Here is a 24,631-nt window from a genome sequence, read left to right on the forward strand (position 1 = left end):
ACCCGGGCCAGATGTTCCCTGTCCCTGGTACTAATAGAATACCACTACTCGTGCACCAAGTTTTGGGCTTGGTCCTCTGGCTATTTTTTCCTTGAGTTCCCTTAGTGCTATCTTGCTTCCTGTTGGTCTCAGATATAGGTGGGGAAAAAAGAAATAAATGAGTGATTTCAAAGGAGGAAAGCAGAAGAAGATGAAGGAAGAGAGTTTAATAAAAGACATGATGACTGTGGAAGCTGGTAGAGAATTTCTGCTTGTGCCTTTCTTTGACAGAAATTGCTTCCACTTCAGTAGCGGGACTTAACCTACAAATAGGGGACAAGATCTCCATCTTCTTTGTCCTTGAGTTTGTTGATTTGCTTTTCCCTGTGATGGCATTTGAAGATTCTGTTGAGTTTTTCACCTGTCCTTGAATGGCCCATTGACAGCCTTGAAAGTAATTTTGGTGTAGTGCTTGGACCCATTGTGGCACATTGTAACAGCTTGGCATCATTGTGGTATAAAACCTGTGTTGCTAAATGAGTCAGGTTCCCAGATTGATTGCTATTGTTTTGTTCCTGACACAACAGGATAGGTAGTTGATGCTTTTGAACCCCAAAGTCCAATTACAATTCTACTTGGTAGTTGTTAATTTGAATCTGCCCCTTTTAGGTTGTTTGTTTGTGGCTGACAGGTGTTCTATTCATCCACTGTGGTATGGGGCATCCAGTGTGGTGCAGGGCACTAAAGGAAAAACAACCAAGGGGTCTTGAAATCCTGCTCTGTGGATCCAATAAGATAGGATGTCTGTCTGGGAGTACATGCAGCTCCTCTGGTTGGTAGACTCTCTACATCCACTTTTCTAAAAAACTTAGTTGAAGAATTGCTTCCAATAATCTTCCACCAGATGGCGGTAGTGTCACATAACCAAAAGCAAACCCTTTGGTATGTTTGGAATAAAGTGGTTGTGTCTTTTCTCTTTCTCTTTTTCTGCTTCGCCATATTTGGCCCTAAGTGTGTGTGTTGTCTAATGTACTCACTTTCCTGGCATACTGTGGCATCATTTCACAGTTTTCACATTGGGGAGAGTGAGCTGATAGTGCCTCGGTGATCATGCAGAATTACTTGGGAGGTGGTTTCAGGAAGGCACAGTAAAACTTACAGATACATAATTTGTACTTTCTTGTTTGATTTTCATTATGCATTTGCTTCTTATCCAGCCTACAAGTAAAAATTGGGATATTAATCTTGGCTTTTCTAATTAACTACCTTTTAAAAAATGTTATCATTGACACTACAATTATGTCATTATTTGAGATCTTTTGGAAGCCATGTTCAGAGGTTGTTATTAGCAAATTATATGTTTACTCAGTTTTAAATTCAAAATAGCTTTAACAGAAGGTTTGGTAGAATTTAAGACTATGTTGGCTATTGTCTATCAGATTTCCAGATGAATTAATAATTATGCTTTAGTTTTAAACTTTTTGTGACTACAAATAAATACTACATGATTATTGTTGGAAATTTTAAAGAAACAAGTTGTATTAACATAGTACATAAAATTCATTTTTTTCTTTTTGTCCATGCATATATTTTAAAATATCACAGTTGGTCTCATAATTTTATTACCAATTTTTTTTTCACTAAATAGTTTATCATGAGTATTTTACATGAGGTCAAAATGTCTTACAGTAATAATTTTTAGTGACCTGTAATGAACACTTTTGGCGATAGGCACTTTGGTTTCAGTTTCTTCTGGCCGCAGCTGTGCTATCATGAATGGTGCAATTTAATATTTTGTGTGTTTTAAAATTTACTTCATATAAGTTGTTAAAATATCTGGTTGAGAGAGAATGTACATTTTTGTGACTTTTGGTCTTATTTTCAAGTAACCATCCAAGACTTCTGCTACTCAGATGTCTTCACTGGTGTGTGACTTTACTTGTTTCCCTGTATCCTCTTCACCACCAGATTACCTTCGGTTTTAAAATGACTTGATATTGCTCATTTGAGACTCCCTGAAATGACAATTTATCATTAAGTAAAGGAATTTAAAACAGCTTTGGTATTTTCTTAGAAATAACTGCATCTTTTCAGCATTAAATTTTTGATCCCCTTCTGTAGATGGTGGTTTGGGTTTTGACCTTGCTCCCCACACCTACAATACAGATAGCTCTCCTTTCCTATTTCAGAGCAGATCATCTCACATGCAAAGCAAAGAAGCAGGATTTATGCTGGTTAATGTTTTTAGCCCTTTTTATTGTTGAGCAGCATAGCCTGAGTCATGTATGGTCTCTCAATATGAATGCTTTGCAGTTTGAAAAGCAGAAAGAATGCATTTTAGATGAAGTGTTTTTAAAAATTAGTGAAGTGAGCTAAGCATTTAGCATAGTTGCTATTTTTAGTATACTGTTCTGGGTAGGCAGAAGGAAGAAAGAAGAGAAAGGTGCTAGATATTGGTAGGACTTAAAGAATTCTAGTATACTTTGGTAAAAAAATGAAAAACTCATCAGGGCAGGCACTTGGACACCAGCATACTATGTCAGAGTGACTATGGGCCCCAGTCACGCTCTGGATTCAAGCTTCCTGATAATAGTGATAGCTCAAGTAGGTGAGTCCCTGCCACCAACATGGGAAACCTGGATTGGGTTCCTGGCTCCTGGCTTCAATGTGGGCCTAACATTTGCCATTGCAGGTATTTGGGAAGTGAACTAGCAAGTGGGAGTCTCTCTCTCCCTCTCCCTCTCCCTCTCCCTCTCCCTCTCCCTCTCCCTCTCTCTCTCTCTGTGTTTTCCCCCAACCCCCGTCTCTCTTTACCTTGCAGATAAATAAATAAATAAATAAAAGTTAAAGTTTCTGTTAAAAAAAACTTTTTAAATAAAAACGTACTAGTCTGTATTTGTTTAGGAAAAATACCCTGATTTTTGGTATCTTAATAACTGTTTTCACTGAGGTGGATTACCTTTTAATTAAATTCTCCTATGAACATAAGGAAGTATGTAGCTTGTTTTAAAATCAGAAAAAAAGAAGAAAAGAAAAACCAGGTAAAGCTCGTGTGGCTGTGGGAGATGAGGAGAGAGAAGGCAATTCCTGCCAGGGCCGTTGCCCTCGTAAATGAACGTGGAAGCCGGCAGCCCTCAGCTCTAAGCCAGAAAAACAGCAAGCAAGCCAGTGTTCTCGTGAAAAGAATCCCACCCTCCCATATTAATTCGATCAAAACAAAACAAAACAAACCATTCCCTTACTGTCAGAATAGTCACTGTAAGAAAAGTACTTGCAAACCTGGGTTTAAAAGGCTCATCGACATACAACCTGTCACGGTGAAAGAGCCTTGTAACCTGGGGAGATATCCATTCTGTAATGTAAACATGTATTGTTTCAAAAGAAAACAAATTATGCTGATTAATGGTCAGTTTTATGTAACATCATTGTATTTTACTAGAGATAATAAAATTTAACATCTTTAACTTATGGGATTCTTCTCCCAAATCTTTAAATGACCAGGAAAGTGAATGCATCTGTAGTGTAGGCGTTGTACTTGTGATTTGGATTATGATGTGTGATATGTTTTCTCAAAACCAAAAAAACCTAAATATATCTTCATTAAGTAAAAATCTTAAAAATTGCTGATTTAATTTTAGAGAATTAGCATGTTAGCATGTATATCTGGTAAAAGGTAAGTCAAGATGGTATCTAAGATATACTTTCTTATATTTAAAGCTGGAGATGCCATATGTATCTATTTAGGTGTTTGTCTAAACTATAGGCATTTGAAGGGCATTCAGAATACTATAATAAACTAAAACATTAGTTCAGTTACAACTGTGTCTCTTAAAATCCTCCCAAATAAATCCTGCTCAGAATCATGTCTGCCTTGTGGAAAAATACTTAAAATAATCCAGTTACTAAGACTTTGAGCTGAATTTGTTTTTACCAGAGAGAAATTTGTTTTCTGAAATATAATACTTATTCAGTAATTAGCTATATGAATTCTATATAAAGTTCATTTCTGCTTTCTTCAAACTATGTTGGAGATTATTAGAATAATTTCCCAATTGTGTATTGGAAACTTCCCATTGAACAGAAATTGCTTTACAAAATTAGCATGTTTTCTGCTGTCTATACTTGAACTCTAAACAGGGATTGAAAAAAAAAAAGAAAAAGAGGAGGGGGCATAATAGCTTTTGTTCTTAGCAACTCCTCCTGGAAAAAATCATCACCACTCTCAGTTTGATTTGTTTCATTTAATTCTTGCCACATATACTTCTTAGGTCCTTACATGTTTTATATTGAAGTAATCAGTGTTGAGGTTTTTCTGTTCATTTAGATTATTTAAGCTTTCTGATCTGTGCTTAGTACTGAACTGTTTATTGGAGCCATACTATTCAATAACTAAAGCATATGAAATTTACTGCGTTTTGTATTGATTTAATATTAATGTTAATCTAAAATCTTTGGGTGCAATGTGTCACATCTGTTTTGTATTCTTCTGTTTAAAAGAAGTGGCAGTACGGTATTTGGAGGAATATTTATTATCTGAGTGTTTTTCTTTGCAACAGTTCCTCTCAGTCTATTGAGAATTATAACCTCCAAGAGACAGTGAATCACCCAGCAGATTCTCAGGTACTCAACAGCTAAAGACCATAGTTAATTAGAATTTTTATTTCTCATTTAAATTCCCTTTGCTTAAAGAGTTGTAACTGTGGAGCCTTCTGGAAATGATAGAAAATAAATTTCCAGTGAGCTTTAAAACAAACATTTTCTGTGAAGAATAGGTCCACCTTCTGCACTACGCAGATGCTTTGGTTTTTCAGAAAAGACTTTTTTAGATTGTGATTTGACCGTTGTGTTGCAAATGGAATTTTCCATGACTGGTGATTGAATATTCATATCCTGTGGTAGCGTTTCTTAACCTTTTTTGGGGTCATGGATTTCTTTAAGTAATCAATGAAAGTTATAACTCTCTTTCCCAGGGGGGAAAATGCATCAACACAAACATTTTGCATGTAGTTTTAATCAATCCCGCCTCTCCCTGCTCAGGAGTCCAAGGGCTCGGGGTTAGGAACTACTGCCATAATGGAACTGAAAGATCTTCTAGTATGTGAACTTTAGCACCATATTATTATTATTTTTTAGCATCATGTTATTATGATACACTGAATTTCTTCAAGCATTATTTAATATTACATTTCCTCCTTGATCATTGTATAGTGGAAGATACCTATAATCTAAATCTTATTTTGTAGAAAAAGTACAATTATCTTTTAATTTTAAAATTTGTCTCTGAAACTATAGAACATATTTGACCTTTATGTGCTTTAGGTCCTACCTTGGATTCTTAAGAAAACAAAACTCACTTCAACTTTGAATGAGAGGTGCAGACAATGGAGAGAAATATGAGTTCTTATGGATGTGTTGTTTAAGAAAGTAATTCTTCTTTAGAAAAAAATTTTATTTGGCAGAAAAACCTAGGTTCTCATTTTAATGAGAGGTTGTGAAGCTATTTAGGAGTTACCTGGTTTTTTATGGGTAAAGAGGAATCTGTTAGGTTTACAGTTCAAATCCAGCTCAGTTGCTTACCCAGCTGTGTGACATTGGGCCCATTACTTAAGTATAAATTTGAACCTAGTCCTTTCAATGAGATAACATCCATAAAGTGCTTGGTTTTGTGCTTTGAATATAATAGATATTCAGTCATCTCTTAAAGTATCATGAGGATGGTGTTGATGAGAAACAAGATGAGTAGTTTTGCTTTTCAAATGTAATGTTCCCTTTTTTTTTTTTTTTCATAAAATTTAAGATAGATCTTAGTGGCAAACAGATGAGTCTTCACATTCTCCAGAATACTTTTCTCAAATCTTAATGGTTTATAATTGTAATCAGATTTCAATATAGAGTTCTCTAAAGATGGGGATGGAAAGTAATTTTTCCACTGTTTATTTCTCAGTATTCAATTGTTTTAATGGTACAAGACATTAAAAGTTATTCATTGAATTTGCCTCATGTAATTGAAGTATTGGAGCAGAAAAAGGGAGAGATTGTTAAAAGTGGATTAAAAAGTAAACATGAACTGCTTCTGCTTTTGATTTTTGACACCCAAACGGTCACATGGTACAGAGCCATGCGTGTTCTGTATACTTAAGGTAGATGATGGTTTTTTTTGCATATTAAAAAGAACTATAATTTGTTAATGTTTGATAAATTATACAAACGTCCACCAACATAAAAATATCAGCTGTAATAGGATGTTCCCATTGCGGATTATCAAGTATTTGGAATCAAAGAAGAAAGGAAGATTTACATGATGCTTTGGTTATGTTAATGAGGTAATGAAGTAGTTCTGCATCTACCTGAATTGAAAGGCTTCAAGTTCATTGGAAAGAGGTGGGATGACTTCTTGTCTGATCCCTTTCTTTTCATGTTGTGGGTGTTAGTCATGCCCAGGTAATAATAATAGTTTATGGCAGTGTTTCATATGCATGTGTTCTGTTTGTCTGTATAAGCACATATCCATCCATACTTATGTCTGTATGCTTTCCAAGATACACTAGAAGGATTAATCCAGATAAGAATCATAAATGTCAGTAATGGATTATAAACACAGGAGAGGCTAAGTACAAGTATAGTCTGAAATTTTTTTGTTGGCATCTGGGAGAGTATTCTTTGTTTTCATCTAGAAACCGTCTTTTGTTACGAGTGATAGAGACAACTTTTGTTACCATTCAGATAAAACAACAGGTTGAATTCACCAGAGGTTTAAATTTGTGTGTTTCCTCTGTGAGGAAAACAAATGTTGCATAATCACTTTTTATTAATGAAATATTACATGTGGTAGATATCTTTGAGGTATGAAGAGGGCAACTTGCCTTGCTGTTTTTTTCTTTGGATAGCTAGTTTCATTCATTTATTTTCTTTGACCAGGCCAAAACTTGGGAAATGATATTCCCCCTTCTCTTTCTTCTCAGTATCGTGAGTGAAGCAGGAGCCTCCATCTACAGTGTCAGCCCTGAAGCAAACAAAGAGATGCCAGGGCTGGACCCTAATTTGAGAAGTGCAGGTAAGAAATGATGGGCCATCACAAAAGTATGTAACTTTGTATTCTGAACTTGCACATATGCTGAGCTAAATATTTTAAATATTCAACAATATTTAAAAGGTAAACAGCGTATTAGAAAGAAAGTGCTTGATTGCACTAATAACTGCAACTATAGAAAAGAAGAGGAAGAATACTATCCTGTTGTTAAAGAACACTGTAAGTATTCTAGAGTATAGTGAAAAATTAACCAGAAAGGTCTTTAGTAAAAATAAGTACAAGAGAGTTTAATAATAGATAATGAAGTACTTTAAGATCTTTTATTGGATTCATTTTATCTTTCTTTTATTATAGAATATTTATTATCAGTCTTCTGTTGTTAAGAAGTAATATATTAACATACAAATATCTGTAGTTTGTAAATGTATGAACATACACAGGCTTTCAAGTTATTGCTAAATATTTGTTAAGTGACTAGGTTTGCCTATTTGCTAAGAGGTTGTCATTTGATAGTGTATTGCTTAAAACAGCCTGCTTTCATTTTGACTGCCTTCAGTTGCTTTGATTTCTGTGCTGTGGGATAGTTAAAATCTTATGTGTGAAGAAATTGGGATACTTTGATACCTCTAGTGAAAGAAATTACTATCATAAGCAAAATATTACATCTGTCCTGAGCATTTTTCCTTGTAGTAGGTGGCCATTTAGACCCCTTTGTTAGGACTGGGCCTTTAGTTTCTTTTCCTCATGTAGTCTTATCAGCTTTCTTGGCTGTTCTTGAAATCTGTTCCTGGAGATACGGATTTGAAACTTTTTCTTTACTCAGAAGCAGAAAGCTTCTTTCAGCATCCAAAAGAGCTTGTAGTTTCTCTTCAGCTGTTAGTTCTGTAACACACTCCCTGTCGTCCTCTCACATCCCAGCTCAGACTCTGGCTGCTCCTCTGAAGCTCTTCCCTCGCTTCCAGGAGGTCTCTACCACCCCACCAAGTGCTCTTTGGTGCTTGCATTGTAATAGTATAGTAATGATATGGGGAGTAGAAACAATAATCATCATGGGGATTGCTACTACTAATCTTTTTTAAGCACTTAGTATATGTGAAACATTGTGATAAATACATTTCCAGGATATTTTTAATTTTACCCTTACAATTGCCATATGAGATGTTTACAGATGGAAACTAAATTTTTTTTTTTAGTTCTTTTTTTTTTAAACTTTTATTTAATGAATATAAATTTCCAAAGCGCGACTTATGGATTACAATGGCTTCCCCCCATACCGTCCTTCCCACCCACAACCCTCCCCTTTCCCACTCCCTCTCCCCTTCCATTCACATCAAGATTCATTTTCGATTATCTTAATATACAGAAGATCAGCTTAGTATACATTAAGTATGGATTTCAACAGTTTGCTCCCACACAGAAACATAAAGTGAAAAATAATAGATGATTTTTTTTTAAATGATGATGAAATCAGAGCAGACCTATTGTCATGTTTAATCCCAGTGAGAGTCAAGTTGGGAATTGATAATTTCTTTTTTTTTTTTACAGAGGATCAGTTTAGTATGCATTAAGTAAGGATTTCAACAGTTTGCACCCCCATAGAAACACAAAGTGAAATATATTGTTTGAGTACTCGTTATAGCATTAAATCTCAATGTACAGCACATTAAGGATAGAGATCCTACATGAGGAGTAAGTGCACAGTGACTCCTGTTGTTGACTTTACCAATTGACACTCCTGTCTATGGCATCAGTAATCTCCCTATGCTCCAGTCATGAGTTTCCAAGGCTATGGAAGCCCTCTGAGTTCTCCGACTCTTATCTTGTTTAGACAAGGTCATAGTCAAAGTGGAGGTTCTCTCCTCTCTTCAGAGAAAGGTACCTCCTTCTTTGATGACCTGTTCTTTCCACTGGGATCTCACTCACAGAGATCTTTTGCCAGAGTGTCTTGGCTTTCCATGTCTGAAATACTCTCATGAGCTTTTCAGCCAGCTCCGAATGCCTTTAGGGCTGATTCTGAGGCCAGAGTGCTGGCAGATGTCCTAAATAGCAGATGGAAACTAATTCTTAAAGAGAACACACATGTACATATTTGTGTATCTAAATATTTTAATGAAGTGATACTTTATTAAAGATTCATTTTATTTATTTGAATGACAGAGTCACAGAGAGAGGTAGAGAGAGAGAGAGAGGTCTTCCATCTGATGGTTCACTCCCCAGATGGCCACAATAGCTGGAGCAGCACCAGTCTGAATCCAGGAGCCAGGAGCTTCTTCCGGGTCTCCCACCTGGGTACAGGGTCCCAAGCACTTGGGTCATCTTCTACTGCTTTCCCAGGCCACAGCAGAGAGCTGGACTGGAAGAGGAGCAGCCGGGACTCGAACTGGTGCCCATATAGGATGCTGGCACTTCAGGCCAAGGCCTTAACCTGCTATGGTACAGCGCCGGCCCTTCAGACTTCCCAAGTTGGTACTAAAAGAGTGTGTTCTCTGCAGGAATTTGGTTGAGACAGTGGTTGAGATACCCTCATTCCATATGGGTCCCAGCTCCACTTCTGAATCTACTTCCTGTATTGCACACTTTAGGAGACAACAGATGATGACTCAAGTACTTGGGTCCCAGCCACCCCAGTGGAGGACCTGCATTGAGTTCTGGCCTCCTAGCTTTGACCTAGCCTAGCCCGAGCTGTTGTGGGCATTTGGGGAGGGAACCAGTGGTTGGAAAAATCTTTCTTTGTCTCTCTTAGTCTATTTTCTACAATGCGATCTTGGGATTCATCTTTCTCAAGCTGTCTAGGTACCTTATTACTCATTGGATTTCAAGCTTCAGATTTTGTTGTTATCTTCTCTCTCATTCTTTTTGCCCCGGTGGACTTACAACGTTACTTCTATCTTAAGGGATTTCAGAAGGGAGGGAAAAAATAAAAGGTATACTTAATCTTCTATTTTAAATCAGAAATCCATAATAAATTCTTGAATATTATCCATCTGCTACTGATTGATCTATCCAGTTTAAATGACATGGATTATGGTTCAGGAAATGACATCAAGTACCTTTGGAGGTATTTTGAGAAGATTGCACGTGGGTTTAAAATGAGAGGATTGATTGAAAGTCTGTTTAGAAAGTAAAAAAAGAAAGAAAAACAAGTCAAATATAGACTTATGACCTAGCATATACACACACACACATACACACACACACATGGATTGCTAGATCATACACATACTCAAGGATTGCTAGATCATAATTCTATATTTGACCTGCTTCTTTTTTATATATGCCAAAGAATTGGAAAACAGGAATTCAGACTAAATCTTCTATACAAATGCTCATAGTAGTACTGTTCACAGTAGCCAAAACCTGGAAACAACACAAATGTCCATCAGGAGATGAATGAATAAGCAATATGTGATATATCCATATAATAGAATATTAGTTATAGAATGGGTGAAGTACTGTTACATACTACAACGTGGATGAACCTTGAAAACTTTACACTAAGTGAACAAAGCCAGTGACAAAAGACTATATAGGACATGATAGCATTTATGTGAAATGTACGGAATAGGCCAATCTGTAGAAGCAGAAAGTCAATTGGTGATTGCCAGGACTCTGGGGAGAGACATGACTGGAGAGTGACTGCTTAGTGGAACATGCTTGCAGGTTGTCTTTTGGCACAGCGTAAATGTTTTGAACTTGATAGATACGATGGCAGAGCATTGTAAGTAGACTAAGTAGCACTGATCTCTACACTTTAAAATGGTTATATTATGTGAATTTCCCTGCAGTAAAATAACAACACCAACAGTAATTTAGACTTCTTCCACACAGCTGCATAACTGTACTTTTGCTCCTTTGCAGAAGACTGCAGATTTGCTCTCTGGTGAGGGTTAAACAGTGGAAGAGGCGGCATACGAGAGCCAGTGGGGATACCTGCTGACAAAAAGGGCATTCATGAAATACTTCCTGTTGTGGAGACCTTGCAGGAGAATGACCCTTCTGAGCAGATGAGAAGATTCTGACCAACACAAGTGGCAATCCCTAAAGAAACTGAGCTCGGGGCTGGCACCGTGGCTCACTTGGTTAATCCTCTGCCTGCAGCACCGGCGTCCCATGTGGGCGCTGGGTTCTAGTCCTGGTTGCTCCTCTTCCAGTCCAGCTCTCTACTGTGGCCCAGGAGGGCAGTGGAGGATGGCCCAAATGCTTGGGCCCTGCACCCTCATGGGAGACCAGGAGGAAGCACCTGGCTCCTGTCTTTGGATCGGTGCAGTGCTGGCCATTTGACAGGCAGAGTGGACAGTGAGAGAGACAGGGAGAAAGGTCTTCCTTTACCGTTGATTCTCCCCCCAGTGGCCGCTCCGGTGCGCTGTGGCCGGCGCACCGCGCTGATCCGATGGCAGGAGCCAGGTGCTTCTCCTGGTTTTCCATGCGGGTGCAGGGCCCAAGCACTTGGGCCATCCTCCACTGCACTCCCAGGCCATAACAGAGAGCTGGACTGGAAGAGGAGCAACTGGGACAGAATCCAGCACCCCAACTGGGATGAGAACCTGGTTTTCCGGCGCCACAGGCGGAGGATTAGCCTATCGAGCCACGGCGCCGGCCCCACAGACTTTTAAAAGTCTCCTATTTATATCTTCTCTCTCTCTCTTGGCTGAATTGAATCACTAAAATACAGTGGTAAATAATATCAGTGATACAATGAATTGTGGGTGTCATATGTGGGAATAATAGTATTTGGCATACATTTGGACATCATGCATTTTGAAAATATGTAATAGCTGTATTCAGATATAATTTGTATAACATATAATTTGCCCTTTTAACATGAAGAAGTCCATGTTTTTTAGTATAGTCTGAATTGTACAACCATCACCACATCCAATTTTAGAAACCGGTCATCACCTCAAAAAGAAAACTTTGGGCGCCAGCATTGTGGTATATTGGGTAAAGTTGCTGCCTGCAATGCTGGCATCCCATGTGGGTGCCAGTTTGAGTCTTGGCTTCTCCACTTCCAGTCCAGCTCCCTGTTAATGTGCTTGGGAAAGCAATAGAATATGGCCCAAGTTGCTTGGGCCGCTGCACCCACGTGCGAGATGCAGAAGTTGTTCCTGGCTCCTGGCTTCTGTCTGGCCCAAGTCTGGCCATTGCGGCCATTTGGGGAGTGAACCAGCAGATGATGATTCCCTCTCCCCCTCCTGCTCCCCTTCCCCCTCCCTCTCTTCTTCCTCTCCCTCTCTTTAACTCTGCCTTTCAAATAAATAAATCTTAAAAAAAAAAAAAAGAAAATCATGCCAATTAGCAGTCAGTTCCATTCTGAACCCTGTTCTGGGTATTTCAAATGAATGGATTCATATCATAAAATTTGTGACTGACTTCTTGCACTAAATACAATGTTTTCAAAGTTCACCTATGCTGTAGCATGTGTTAGGACTTCATTTCTTTTTATTGCCAAATAATACTCTATTATATGGGTATGCAACACTTTATTTATCAGTTGATGGCTGTTAGGGTTGTCTTTATTTTTTATGCCATATGCATGATGCTGTGAACATTCATATATAAGATTTTATATGGACATATGCTTACATTTCTCTTGTGTGTTTATCCAGAAGTCAAAATTAAAGTGCACTTGGTAACTTTGTTTACAGTTTCCACAGATTTTTTTCACCATTCATTCTCTGCCTCTTTCACTGTTTCTTCCTTTTCTTCTCTGTCTCCAAATGTAGATGTTCCCCATATCCTCAGGCTTCAGCTCTTACTCTCTTAATTCTCTTTATCAGCAATCCATTAGACTTCCCTCTTCCTGAGCCATTTCTCTCTCTCTCATTTCTGAGAAGCTGCTGTCAGCCTGGCCATTCTTGACCCAGAGCTCTCCATCATCACTGTCTATTCCATGCTTCTTCTTTAGTGATGCTGCCAGCACCATCTTCTTCCTGAAGCCTGAACATGTAACTTTAGGATTCTACCCCAAAAGTTGTTCATTTATCTCTCCCCTTGCCTCCTGTGCCTTCCACGCTAGGCTTTTTACGCTATGAACATCTAACAGAAGAGTCATGATTCTAGAGACGTTAGAGCCCCTCTCAAGGTTGTTTACTGGGGACACTATTACTACTCCAGAGACTCAGAATTTACAGTACAATTGTTATTGTTAGCTTAGAATTAACACATGTGCCACTTAGAAATCTTCATTTCCACTCCACTGTTTGGTTGCACTTAATAATATAAGGTAAAAGGTAATAGTTCACTAGCAGTTGACTATTTTAAAGGGAGCCAGGTAAAAAATAGTTTAAAATTTTTCTGTATATGCTAAATATGAGTATCCAAACTCACCAAATTATACAGCTTCTAAACTGTTTCTAAGTTTAGATTTTCAAAATGTGTGTTTTCTGTACGGGTCGATTTCAGGATTTACTCACTATTGACATATTTTTTATTGAATTTCTAATACTGCTTTCCTACACAGTAAATGTTCTGATTCTTTTTTGGAGCAGGTTGGGGCAGGTGAGAAGAGGTATCTTCATTCACTGGTTCATACTGCAAATGCCCTCAGCAGCAAGGGCAAGACCAATTCAAAGCCAGGATCCTGGAACTCCGTCTGGGTCTCCCACATGGGTGACAGACACCCAAATACTTAGGCTATCACCTGTTTCCTCCCAGGTTGTGCATTAGCAGGGGCTGGAATGGGAAGTGGAGCCAGAACTTGAGCCCAGGGATTCCAGTATGGGATGCAGGCATCCTAAATGTTTTCTTAACTGCTGGGCCATACACCCCTCCATGATGCCTGAATTGTTAGTTTAGTTTACTACTGTGGTTTTTAACTCTGAAAATACTTTGGCAGTGTTTAAATTGTTTGAAAATCATAATTTGTTAATTTAAAGGCAAGTATAAAGAATATTTGCATTAGAGAAATTCAAGCACATTGCTGACACTTTTTTCAATTCATAATTATACACTAATACTGGTTATCAGAGGAAAATGTTTCACCTATAACCTGAGATCTTGTACTAATTAACCTGTCGTGATTTTTGATAAAAAAGGTGTATCTGAAAGCCTTAAAATTGTCAGTCTCTTCTCTGCAAGAGATAAACAGATTGTCTGACACCAACTTATTGTTCTTCAAGCTTGCTTGGCAGGCTGCCACTATCATTATATGTTAGACATAATAATAAAGGATATGGGGGCCGGAGCTGTGGCAAGCAGGTAAAGCCGCCGCCTGCAGTGCCGGCATCCCATATGGGCGCCAGCTCAAGTCCTGGCTGCTCTGCTTCCTCTCCAGCTCTCTGCTATGGCCTTGGAAAGCAGTAGAAAATGTCCCAGGTGCTTGGGCCCCTGCACTCGTGTGGGAAACCCAGAAGTTCTTGGCTCCTGGCTTCGGATTGGCACAACTCTGGCCATTGTGGCCAATTGATGAGTGAACCAGTGAATGGAAAACCTTTCTCTCTCTCTCTCTCTCTCTCTCTCTCTCTCTCTCTCTCTCTCTCTCTCTCTCTGCCTCCCTTCTCTATATAACTCTTTCAAATAAATAAATAAATCTTTAAAAAATAATAAAGGAATGAGAAAGACATGAATGTTCATGCAGTGTTCACAGTGAATCTTATCTCTGGTGAGAGAGGTGGCAAAGATCAGTGATCCAATCATCCCGTCCAAAAGGTGGCTTCTGTTGCTGCCTTAAACATTTAACAGAGTTTCCCAACCTATGTGAGTAGGTGACACTGATTAGATTTCTTTTGTTTACAAAATGGATGCTGTTCATATGTAAGGACTCAATGTAAGTTATTTCAAGGTGGGGAGAACTACCATCAGACATTTCTGTAAGTCATAATGAAGATCTTTTTTCTAACTAAATCTAACTTGCAAACTAAATTAGATATGAAATTATAGTAATATTTGGTTAAAGGGGCCAGTGCCATGGCACAGTAGGTTAATCCTCCGCCTGCAGCACCGGCATCCCATATGGGCACCAGGTTCTAGTCCCGGTTGTTCCTCTTCCAATCCAGCTCTCTGCTGTGGCCTGGGAAAGCAGTAGAAGATGGCCCAGGTCCTTGGGCCCCTGAACCCACATGGGAGACCTGGAGGAAGCTTCTGGCTCCTGGATTCAGGTCAGCGTAGCTCCAGCTGTTGCAGCCATTTGAGGGGTGAACCAACGGTAGAAATATCTCTCCATCTCTCCCTCTCACTGTCTTAACTCTACCTCTCAAATAAATAACTTTTTAAAAAATCTTTAAAAAATATTTGGTTAAAAAATTGATGTTAGTAATTTGTGGCCAAGTAAAATTGTGCACATATAAAGGAGTGTTCGGAGTTAATCCTGAAATCTCTTGAATATGGATTGTGATGGTCAAGAAAGGGATGCGATTGGAGTCATATGAGCATTAAGAGGCAACAAGTGAGACTCGACAGCCCCTCCCAGTACCATCTTGCGATGTGTGCTTACTGACCAGCTGACCTCAGTCTCCAGCTATATTGTGATTCCATCAGTTATTCATTATTAGTGGGATGTAGCCTCAGTAAGCATATTTGATTATAAATTTATTTTTTTAAAGATTTACTTATTTATTTGAAAGAGTTACACAGAGAGAGGAGAGGCAGAAAAAGAGAGATGTCTTCTATCCAGTGGTTCACAACCCATTGGCTGCAATGACCAGAGCTGTGCCGATCCGAAGCCAGGAGCTAGGAGCTTCTTCCGGGTCTCCCACGTGGGTGCAGGGGCCCAAGGACCTGGGCCATCTTCTACTGCTTTCCCAGGCCGTAGCAGGGAGCTGGATCAGAAGCAGAGCAGCCAGGTCTCAAACCGGTTCCATGTGGGATGCCAGCTCTTCAGGCCAAGGCGTTAACCCACTGTGCCACAGCACCGGCCCCTGATTATAAATTTAAATCATTTATAATAATGCAGGCTTATTTTAGTAGAGCAAAGTTCTGCGTGCTTTTTAAAGTAGAGCCTACACTATAATGCTCTATGTAAAGAATGAACAGATAATTGTATAAATATAGGGACTGGTTGTTTCATTCATTTTTCTAAATCTAAACCCTATTTGTGCTCAGGAATTTTAAGGAGTTCGAATCATATAATTAATCCTGAAATTTTGCAGTCTCTTTTTGTGTGGGGAAGAAAAAGCAACTTTGAAACTTAAATTGTCAGACTTTTGGGGAGATGAAATGGAGAGGAGGGACAGGATTAAGTACTTACATTTTAAGAATCTAATGTAAGCAATTATGTGAGTCCTGCATTTCACATTAAGTCATACTTGTTTTCTGATTCTGTTTTTCAGTTTCCATAGCAAGGCGTGTACAAGATCCATTAGCTGAGCTAGTGAAAATTGAGCCGAAGCACATTGGAGTTGGAATGTATCAGGTAAAGCAATGTGGATCATTTAATTTATGAAATCCATCAATAATACAAAGAGGACTACTCAAACCTGGCGTAGTAATTAAGTGTCACTGAGAATAGATTCTCATGTTCAAAGGTTACACAGTTTGTGGTAAGGTAGTTAGTTCTAAGTTATTAGGGAAGGAGAGACTTTTTTTTTATTCCCCTCTGGTGTAGGAATTTTGACCAGGGCTTAAAACTGAGTGTAATCAGATTTAAAAACTATTAAAACATTAGGTCAAACTAGTAACTTAATTTGAAACATCTCTTCTTTTAATGTTATTATAAAACTGGAGAGGATATGGAACAAAGGGGACATGCTATCTGTTTTTATAAACAAGTATGAACAGTTAATCTTTGCTGATCTTTCAGGAAGAACCTTTGGTAGCTACTCTCTCTTATGTTTTCTTGTATTTTCCATCCCTATTTGATTATTGTAGTTAATTTTTGGTCATTGCCCAGTATAGCTTAAACCCATCCAATGGTTGTCTTGTGTTGTAGTAGCAATAGTAATAATAGTGGTACTTTTTACTTTTGTTACTGTATTTTAAATTCTTCAGGTTATATATGCTCTTTGGGTAGTTGAGGATAGCCCTAAATCAAGGTAAAATGAATCCATGGAGATAGTAGAAGGGAATGTGGGGCTTAAGTTGTCTCCAGAACGTTTGCATCAAATTTTTTTCTGCTTTGATGAATGTCCTTCTTAAATCTGCAATAGAGTATGATTCTCTTTTTAATTTTCATGGGATTTGGGTAAAGGGTACTCTGCTACTCTTTTTCTAAAGAAATATATTAGATCATGGAATGTAACTCCTAGAAATAGAAGAGATCTTAGAAATCTTGACAATCCTATTCTCTTATTTGACAGAAAAAGAGGCTGTGTTCTACAGTAGTTATGATTCTTACCCAGGATCACACAGTGGCAAAAATTGGACTAAGCTGTCAAATATGGAGACTCAACTGGAAATAGTCCCATTTTAATTGGGCAAGAGACATTCAGACCTTTAGCTGGACTTGTTTATTTGGGGAAGATGGTTGCTAACAGGAATGATCTAGCTACAAGTAAATAGAAAAGCCTGAGATTTGAAGAGTATAACTATAGAGGTTTTATGATACAGGCATTGTAGTAAGGAGCATCTCAGCAAGGCAGTGGGATAAAGAAAAGATTTCGTAGTAATAGAACCCAGGCAAACAAACCCATAAGCTGTTGGCATCAACAAGGACTCTAAGTAAATAGCAGAGACTCAGCCTCTAGATTCAGATTCACAGTAAAAAACTTTTGTAAAAAAGTTGGGATTCATTCTAATAGCAGTGAGAAGTAATGGAAGAGAAAGCAAGGGAGACAAGAAGCAGTTGGGCCAATTAGGAGGGTATTACACTAGCCTGGGTGAGAGGTGGTGGTTCCTTGGGCAAAGTTAATGCCAGTAAAGATGGAAAGAAATGAAGTCTATTTTGTAGGGATTACTTGGTGCTAAGTGAAGGAATGAGAATTGTGAAGAATTTGCCACAAGGGTTCTGATGTATGGATAATGCCTAAGTAGGGTGGATTTGATGTAGTAAGATCATTAATTCAGTTTGGGATATGTTAAGTTTGAGATACTTATAAATAATGCAAATGAAGAGCCAAATAGGAGTTTGCTATTCAAGTCTGAGATGAAGAGAAATAACCATATTAATGTTGGAGGACATACTGCTTAGCAGATAATGAAACTGAGAAAGTGATTAAGATAGTAGACTGAGCCCTTGATAATCTTTAAGTACACTACCCAAACAACAGCATAGCCACAAACTCAAATTCTATGAGATTACAGAAAAGGTATACATGTATGTTTATGCCTAAATAGACGCATATGTATTATTACTACATCGGAAATATCCTTTGAAAACGAGAATGGGTCCCATTAGTGGATGGAAATCTCAGGAATTCCTGAAGGATAATAAATATAAGCAGTCACACCCACAGAAAAGTAAAAATCTGGTAGAGCTAAAACTTACAACATGTACAGATCAATAGTGTTTAAGTGGATGCAGTTTTAGGTAAGTCAAACCAGAGTTACATTCTAGTAATGGGAAGGGGCCCTGTAGTATCACATAAGAAGATGCATGGAAACCTGCTAGGTCCACTGTAACCCCTTCCTTAATAGACCCTGATTTCAGGCCACAGCACTGATTCTAACATTGCCCAACAAAACTTAGAAATACATCAAGAGGCTTTTAATCGTCAGGACTCACGGGGCCTCCTCCTGAGAAGATAAACTCCCAACATACACATGACATGTAGCAGGATGTCCCATATTTCCCACATTTTCTTTATTTTATTTTATTTTTTTTAACCTTTATTTAATAAATGTAATTTCCAAAGTACAACTTTTGAATTTTAGTGGCTTTTCCCCCCATAACCTCCCTCCTATCCACAACCATCCCATCTCCCACTCCCTTTCCCATCCCATTCTTGATCATGATTCATTTTCAATTATCTTTATATACAGAAGATCAACTTAGTTTATACTAAATAAAGATTCCAGCAGACTGCACCCACAAAGACACACAAAGTATAGAGTACTGTTTGGGTAGTAGTTTTACCGTTATCGCATAGTACAACACTTTAAAGACAGAGGTCCTACATGGGGAGCAGGTGCACAGTGACTCCCGTTGTTAATTTAACAATTGACACTCTTGTTTATAGTGTCAGTAATCACCCAAGGCTCTTGTCATGAGCTGCCAAGGCTATGGAAGCCTCTTGAGTTCACCAACTCCAGTCTTATTTAGACAAGGCCATATTCAAAGTGGAAGTTCTCTTCTCCCTTCAGAGAAAGGTATTGCCTTCTTTGATAGCCTGTTCTTTCTGCTTGGATCTCATTCACAGAGATCTTTAATTCAGGGTTCTTTTCTTTTGTTTTTGTTTTTCTTTTTTTTTTTTTTTTTTTTTTTTCCCCCACAGTGTCTTGCTTTTCCATGCCTGCGAAACTCTCATGGGCTTTTTAGCCATATCCGAATGCCTTAAGGCCTGATTCTGAGGCCAGAGTGCTGTTTAGGGTATTTGCCATTCTATGAGTCTGCTGTGTATCCCACTTCCCATGTAGGATCATTCTCCCCTTTTTAATTCTATCAATTATTTGCAGACACTAGTCTTATTTATGTAATCGCTTTGACACTTAAACCTTTTTGATAAATTATGCACTTAAACTGATCACTTTAACAAGTAAGATGGCATTGGTACATGACACCTTGATGGGATTGAATTGGAATCCCCTGGCACATTTCTAGCTCTACCATTAGGGGTAAGTCTGAGTGAGCATGTGCCAAACTGTACATCTCTTCCCTTTCTTATTCCCAATCTTATATTTAACAGGGATCACTTTTCAGTTAAACTATCTACAAAGGAAAGAGATTGACATCAGTGATATTGATAAAACTACACATAAATGATAGAAATGCAATAGTTTTGAAGTTGTAAGAAAAACATTTTTGAACTCATAACTTTGAAACCATAATTCTGTAATCAGGCAAGCCATCAATTTGAAAGGAAAATACAAACCTTTTTGAACCTGCAGTGATTCACCTTCTATGATTGTTATAGACTTTCTTTGAAAGAATTTATGGAAGTACTCCAGTCTGAAAAGGAATGGGTGTGTCCAAAGAAGGGAAAGACATAGAAAACAGTGATAACCATTATTATACATGTAATGTGGAGCTGACACTGTGGCTTAGTGGGTAAAGCTTCCGCCTGCAATGGCAGCATCCCATATGGATGCTGGTTTGAGTCCCAACTGCTCCACTTCTGATCCAGCTCTATGCTAAGGCCTGGGAAGGCAGTGGAAGATGGCCCAAGTCCTTGGGCCCCTGCACCCACATGGGAGACCTGGAAGAAGCTCCTGGTTCCTGGCTTTGCATCAGCCCAGCTCCGGCTGTTGCAGTCATTTGGGGAGTGAACCAGCAAATGAAAGACACACTCTCTCTGCCTCTCTGTAACTCTGCCTTTCAAATAAATAAATTAATCTTCAAAAAATATATATATAATGCGCATGTGCATATACACAGTGAGATGTTATCCTTGAGTCTCATAGTTTTTTAAAAATCTAAACGTTAGTCTTTAAATATCATTTTAAAAATATTTATTTTAAGCCGGTGCCGCGGCTCACTAGGCTAATCCTCTGCCTTGCAGCGCCGGCACACCGGGTTCTAGTCCCAGTCGGGGCGCCAGATTCTTTCCCGGTTGCCCCCTCTTCCAGACCAGCTCTCTGCTGTGGCCAGGGAGTGCAGTGGAGGATGGCCCAGGTACTTGGGCCCTGCACCCCATGGGAGACCAGAATAAGTACCTGGCTCCTGCCATTGCATCAGCGCGGTGCACCGGCCGTGGCGGCCATTGGAGGGTGAACCAACGGCAAAGGAAGACCTTTCTCTCTGTCTCTCTCTCACTGTCCACTCTGCCTGTCAAAAAAAAAAAATTTATTTTATAGATTTGGAAAGCCACACAGAAAGATCTCCTATCCACTGGTTCGTTCCCAAATAGCCCATTAAAACCAGTTCTGGGCTGAAGCCAGGAGCTAGGAACTCAATCTCAGTCTCCTGCATGGGTGACAGGGACCAGCTGCTTGCACCATTACCTGCTGCCTCCTAGGGTATGCATTACCAGGAAGCTGAGAATGGGTCTGAACCCAGGTAGTTCTGCATGAGATGGAAGAGTCTCAACAGCATATTAACTGCTGGGCCAAATGCCTTTCTTGGTCATGTTAATCTTTGTTATGTTGATCTTTGAATATAGAGTGAATATCCCTTATCTGAAATCTTGGGATCAGAAGTGCATTAGAGTTTTCCAGATTTTCTCGTACGTAATGAGGTATCCTGGGGCTGAGACCCAAATCTAAGCATAAAGTTCATTTTTATATGTACCTTATATATGTAGCCTGAATGTAATTTTGTATAATGTTTAAATAATACTGTGCATGAAACAAAGTATTGTAATGTGGAATTTTCCTCTTGTACCATATGTCTGTGCTCAAAAAGCTTCCAATTCTGAAGCATTTCAGATTTCCAGTTTTCAAATTAGCAGTGCTCCACCTGTGTTTGGATCAGATCAGATCAACATGGGAGGGTATATGAAAAAGAAGTGGTAAGGAATCAGATAGTGATTAATTCTAGAATTTGATTTTTAAAAATATCATCTGAAATATATGAAGAGGGGCCGGTGCTGTGGCGCAGCGATTAAAGCCCTGGCTTGCAGTGTCAGTATCCCATATGGGCGCCAATTTGTGTCCTGGCTGCTCCACTTTTGATCCAGCTCTCTGCTATGGCCTGGGAAAGCAGTGAAAGATGGCCCAAGTCCTTGGGCCCCTGCACCCTCGTGGGAGACCCGGAAGAAACTCCTGGCTCCCAGCTTCAGATCGACACAGGTCTGGCTGTTGCAGCCATCTGGGGAGTGAACCAGCGGATAGAAGAACTGTCTGCCTCTCCTCTGTGTAACTCTGATTTTCAAATAAATAAACTCCTGGCTCCCAGCTTCAGATCGACACAGCTCTGGCCGTTTTAGCCATCTGGGGAGTGAACCAACGATGGAAGACCTCTTTCCCTCTCTCTCTGCCTCTCCTTTTCTGTGTAACTCTGACTTTCAAATAAATAAATAAATAAATCTTTAAAAAAAAAAAAAGAAAAAATATGAAGAACCACCACAATATTTAATATAAAATGTTATTATCATTCCAACCAAAGGCAAAGAAAAGACAGCAAGGAAGTTTAATAAATAAAAGTGATATAAGTAAACAGGACGAGTTAATAGGGAAAAGTGAACGTGTTAAATTCCTATATTAATGGAACCTTGGACTTCTATAAGTAAAATATAGCTCTAAGTTATCTATGTATAATTGATACTTCTAAAGAAAATGAGCAACATTGATATTAAAAGTTTGGTAAAAATATTCCTCATGAGTGAAAAAAAATCATCTGCAGCAATGTTGGTGTCAGGCGAAATATAATTTACAGCACAATTCATTAAATAAGTCAAAGCAGGATTATTTCTTTTTTCTTTTCTTTTTTTTTTTTTTTTTTTTTTTTTTTTTTTTTTTTTTTTTTGACAGGCAGAGTGGACAGTGAGAGAGAGAGACAGAGAGAAAGGTCTTCCTTTTGCTGTTGGTTCACCCTCCAATGGCCGCCGCGGCCGGCGCGCTGCGGCCAGCGCACCGCGCTGATCCGATGGCAGGAGCCAGGAGCCAGGTGCTTTTCCTGGTCTCCCATGGGGTGCAGGGCCCAAGCACCTGGGCCATCCTCCACTGCACTCCCGGGCCACAGCAGAGAGCTGGCCTGGAAGAGAGGCAACCGGGACAGAATCCAGCGCCCCAACCGGGACTAGAACCCGGTGTGCCGGCGCCGCTAGGCGGAGGATTAGCCTAGTGAGCCGCGGCGCCAGCCAGGATTATTTCATATTAATAAAAATAGTAGCCCAAGAAAATATATTTGCTCAGGCACCCTATGTTATTTAACAGCATAACTTCAAGAAATATGGTGTAGAACAAATTTTTCTAAAAATTAGAGAATAAAACAAATTCACTTTCTTGTAAGCATTAATAGACCATGATGTATTTATACAGAAGAGCTTGAGATATAATCACATGCTCTGAAATTCATTTAAATGTACAAGTCAATGATTTTTAGTATATTCATATGTGAAAATTTTCATCACCTTATTAGCAGTCACTTCCTACCTCCCTTCCTTCCCCATCCTTAGGAAACCACTAAACTACTTGCCTCTGGACATTTCAAATACCTGGAATTATACAATATGTGGGCTTGTGTGATTGGCTTTTTTCCCTTCTTTCAAGGTTGGTCAGCATTGCAGCATGGATAAGTACTTCATTTTTTTTAAAGATTGATTTGATTTGATTTGAAAAGCAGAGTTACAGAAAGCAGAGGCAGAGAGAGAGAGAGAGAGAGAAAGAGGGGTCTTCTAGCTGCTGGTTCACTCCCCAGATGGCCACAATGGCTGGAGCTGCACCGATCCGAAGCCGGGAGCCAGGAGCCTCCTCTGCAGCTCCCATGCGAGTGCAGGGTCCCAAGCACTTGGGCCATCTTCCTCTGCTTTCCCAGGCCATAGCAGAGAGCTGGGTCGGAAGTAAAGCAGCTGGGTCTCGAACTAGCGCCCATATGGGATGCTGGCACTACAGGCACTGGCCTTACCTGCTATGCCACAGTGCCAGCCCCAGTATTTCATTTTTTAAATGATCAGATAGTATTCCATTTTAAATATATAGACAGACATGCAAACATATATATTTTGTTTTGTTTTGTTTTGATAGGCAGAGTGGACAGTGAGAGAGAGAGACAGAGAGAAAGGTCTTCCTTTTGCCATTGGTTCACCCTCCAAATGCCGCCGCAGCCAGCACGCTGCGGCCGGCGCACCATGCTGATCCGAAGGCAGGAGCCAGGTGCTTCTCCTGGTCTCCCATGGGGTGCAGGGCCCAAGCACTTGGGCCATCCTCCACTGCACTCCCTGGCCACAGCAGAGAGCTGGCCTGGAAGAGGGGCAACCGGGACAGAATCCGGCGCCCCGACCGGGACTAGAACCTGGTGTGCCGGCGCCGCAAGGCGGAGGATTAGCCTATTGAGCCGCGGCGCCGGCCTGCATACATATATATTTTATACATATATATATATACACACACATCACATTTTGTTTTATTCATTCACCAGTTCAAAACATGTAGATTATTTCTAGTTTTCAGCTATTATAGATAATACTGCTTTGAACATTTGTGTACAAGTTTTTATGATGTACATTTTCAGTTCCCTTGGATTTGTACCTTACAGTGAATTTGTTGGCTCATTTGTTAACACAAAAATATAAGGCCAGATTATGAACTGAGAAAATTATTGGCCACAATTATTTATGAATATATAACATTTTATTGTTGACTTTTTTCTTCTTGATTTGTACACATTTATATGTTGGTTTATATAAAACATTCACATAGAACATAAAAAGAACATATATGTACAGTTTACCATAAAAGAAATATAAATTTCTCATTATTAAAGAAACTCAAAACAAGTTGTTATTCCTGGGGCTGGCACTGTGGCGTAGCAGGTAAGGCACCGGTTTGAGTCCTGGCTGCTCCACTTCCAATCCAGCTCTCTGCTGTGGCCTGAGAAGGCAGTGGAAGATGGCCCAAGTCCTTGGGCCCCTGCACCCATGTGAGAGACCTGGAAGAAGCTCCTGACTCCTGGCTTCAGATTGGCCCAGCTCCAGCCGTTATGGCCAGTTAGAG

The 24,631-nt window shown here is 39.3% G+C and overlaps 1 protein-coding gene across 10 annotated transcripts in view; it reads left to right on the top strand.

Annotated features, from left to right (window-relative positions):
- Nucleotides 1-24,631, top strand: part of SRBD1 (S1 RNA binding domain 1) — a 256,577-nt gene that overhangs the window by 144,324 nt on the left and 87,622 nt on the right. For all 10 annotated transcript variants that reach the window (XR_011386661.1, XR_007916534.2, XR_007916541.2 and 7 more), the window contains exons 15-16: nt 6,942-7,033; nt 16,276-16,358. Coding sequence is in view for 3 of the 10 variants with exons in the window: in XM_008254454.4 (XP_008252676.2) it covers nt 6,942-7,033; nt 16,276-16,358 (175 nt within the window). In the remaining 7 variants the exon portion in view is untranslated. The remainder of the gene's footprint in view (nt 1-6,941; nt 7,034-16,275; nt 16,359-24,631) is intronic.

This window comes from Oryctolagus cuniculus, chromosome 2 (genome assembly GCF_964237555.1).
Source record: "Oryctolagus cuniculus chromosome 2, mOryCun1.1, whole genome shotgun sequence".
Classification (NCBI taxonomy): Eukaryota; Metazoa; Chordata; class Mammalia; order Lagomorpha; family Leporidae; genus Oryctolagus; species Oryctolagus cuniculus.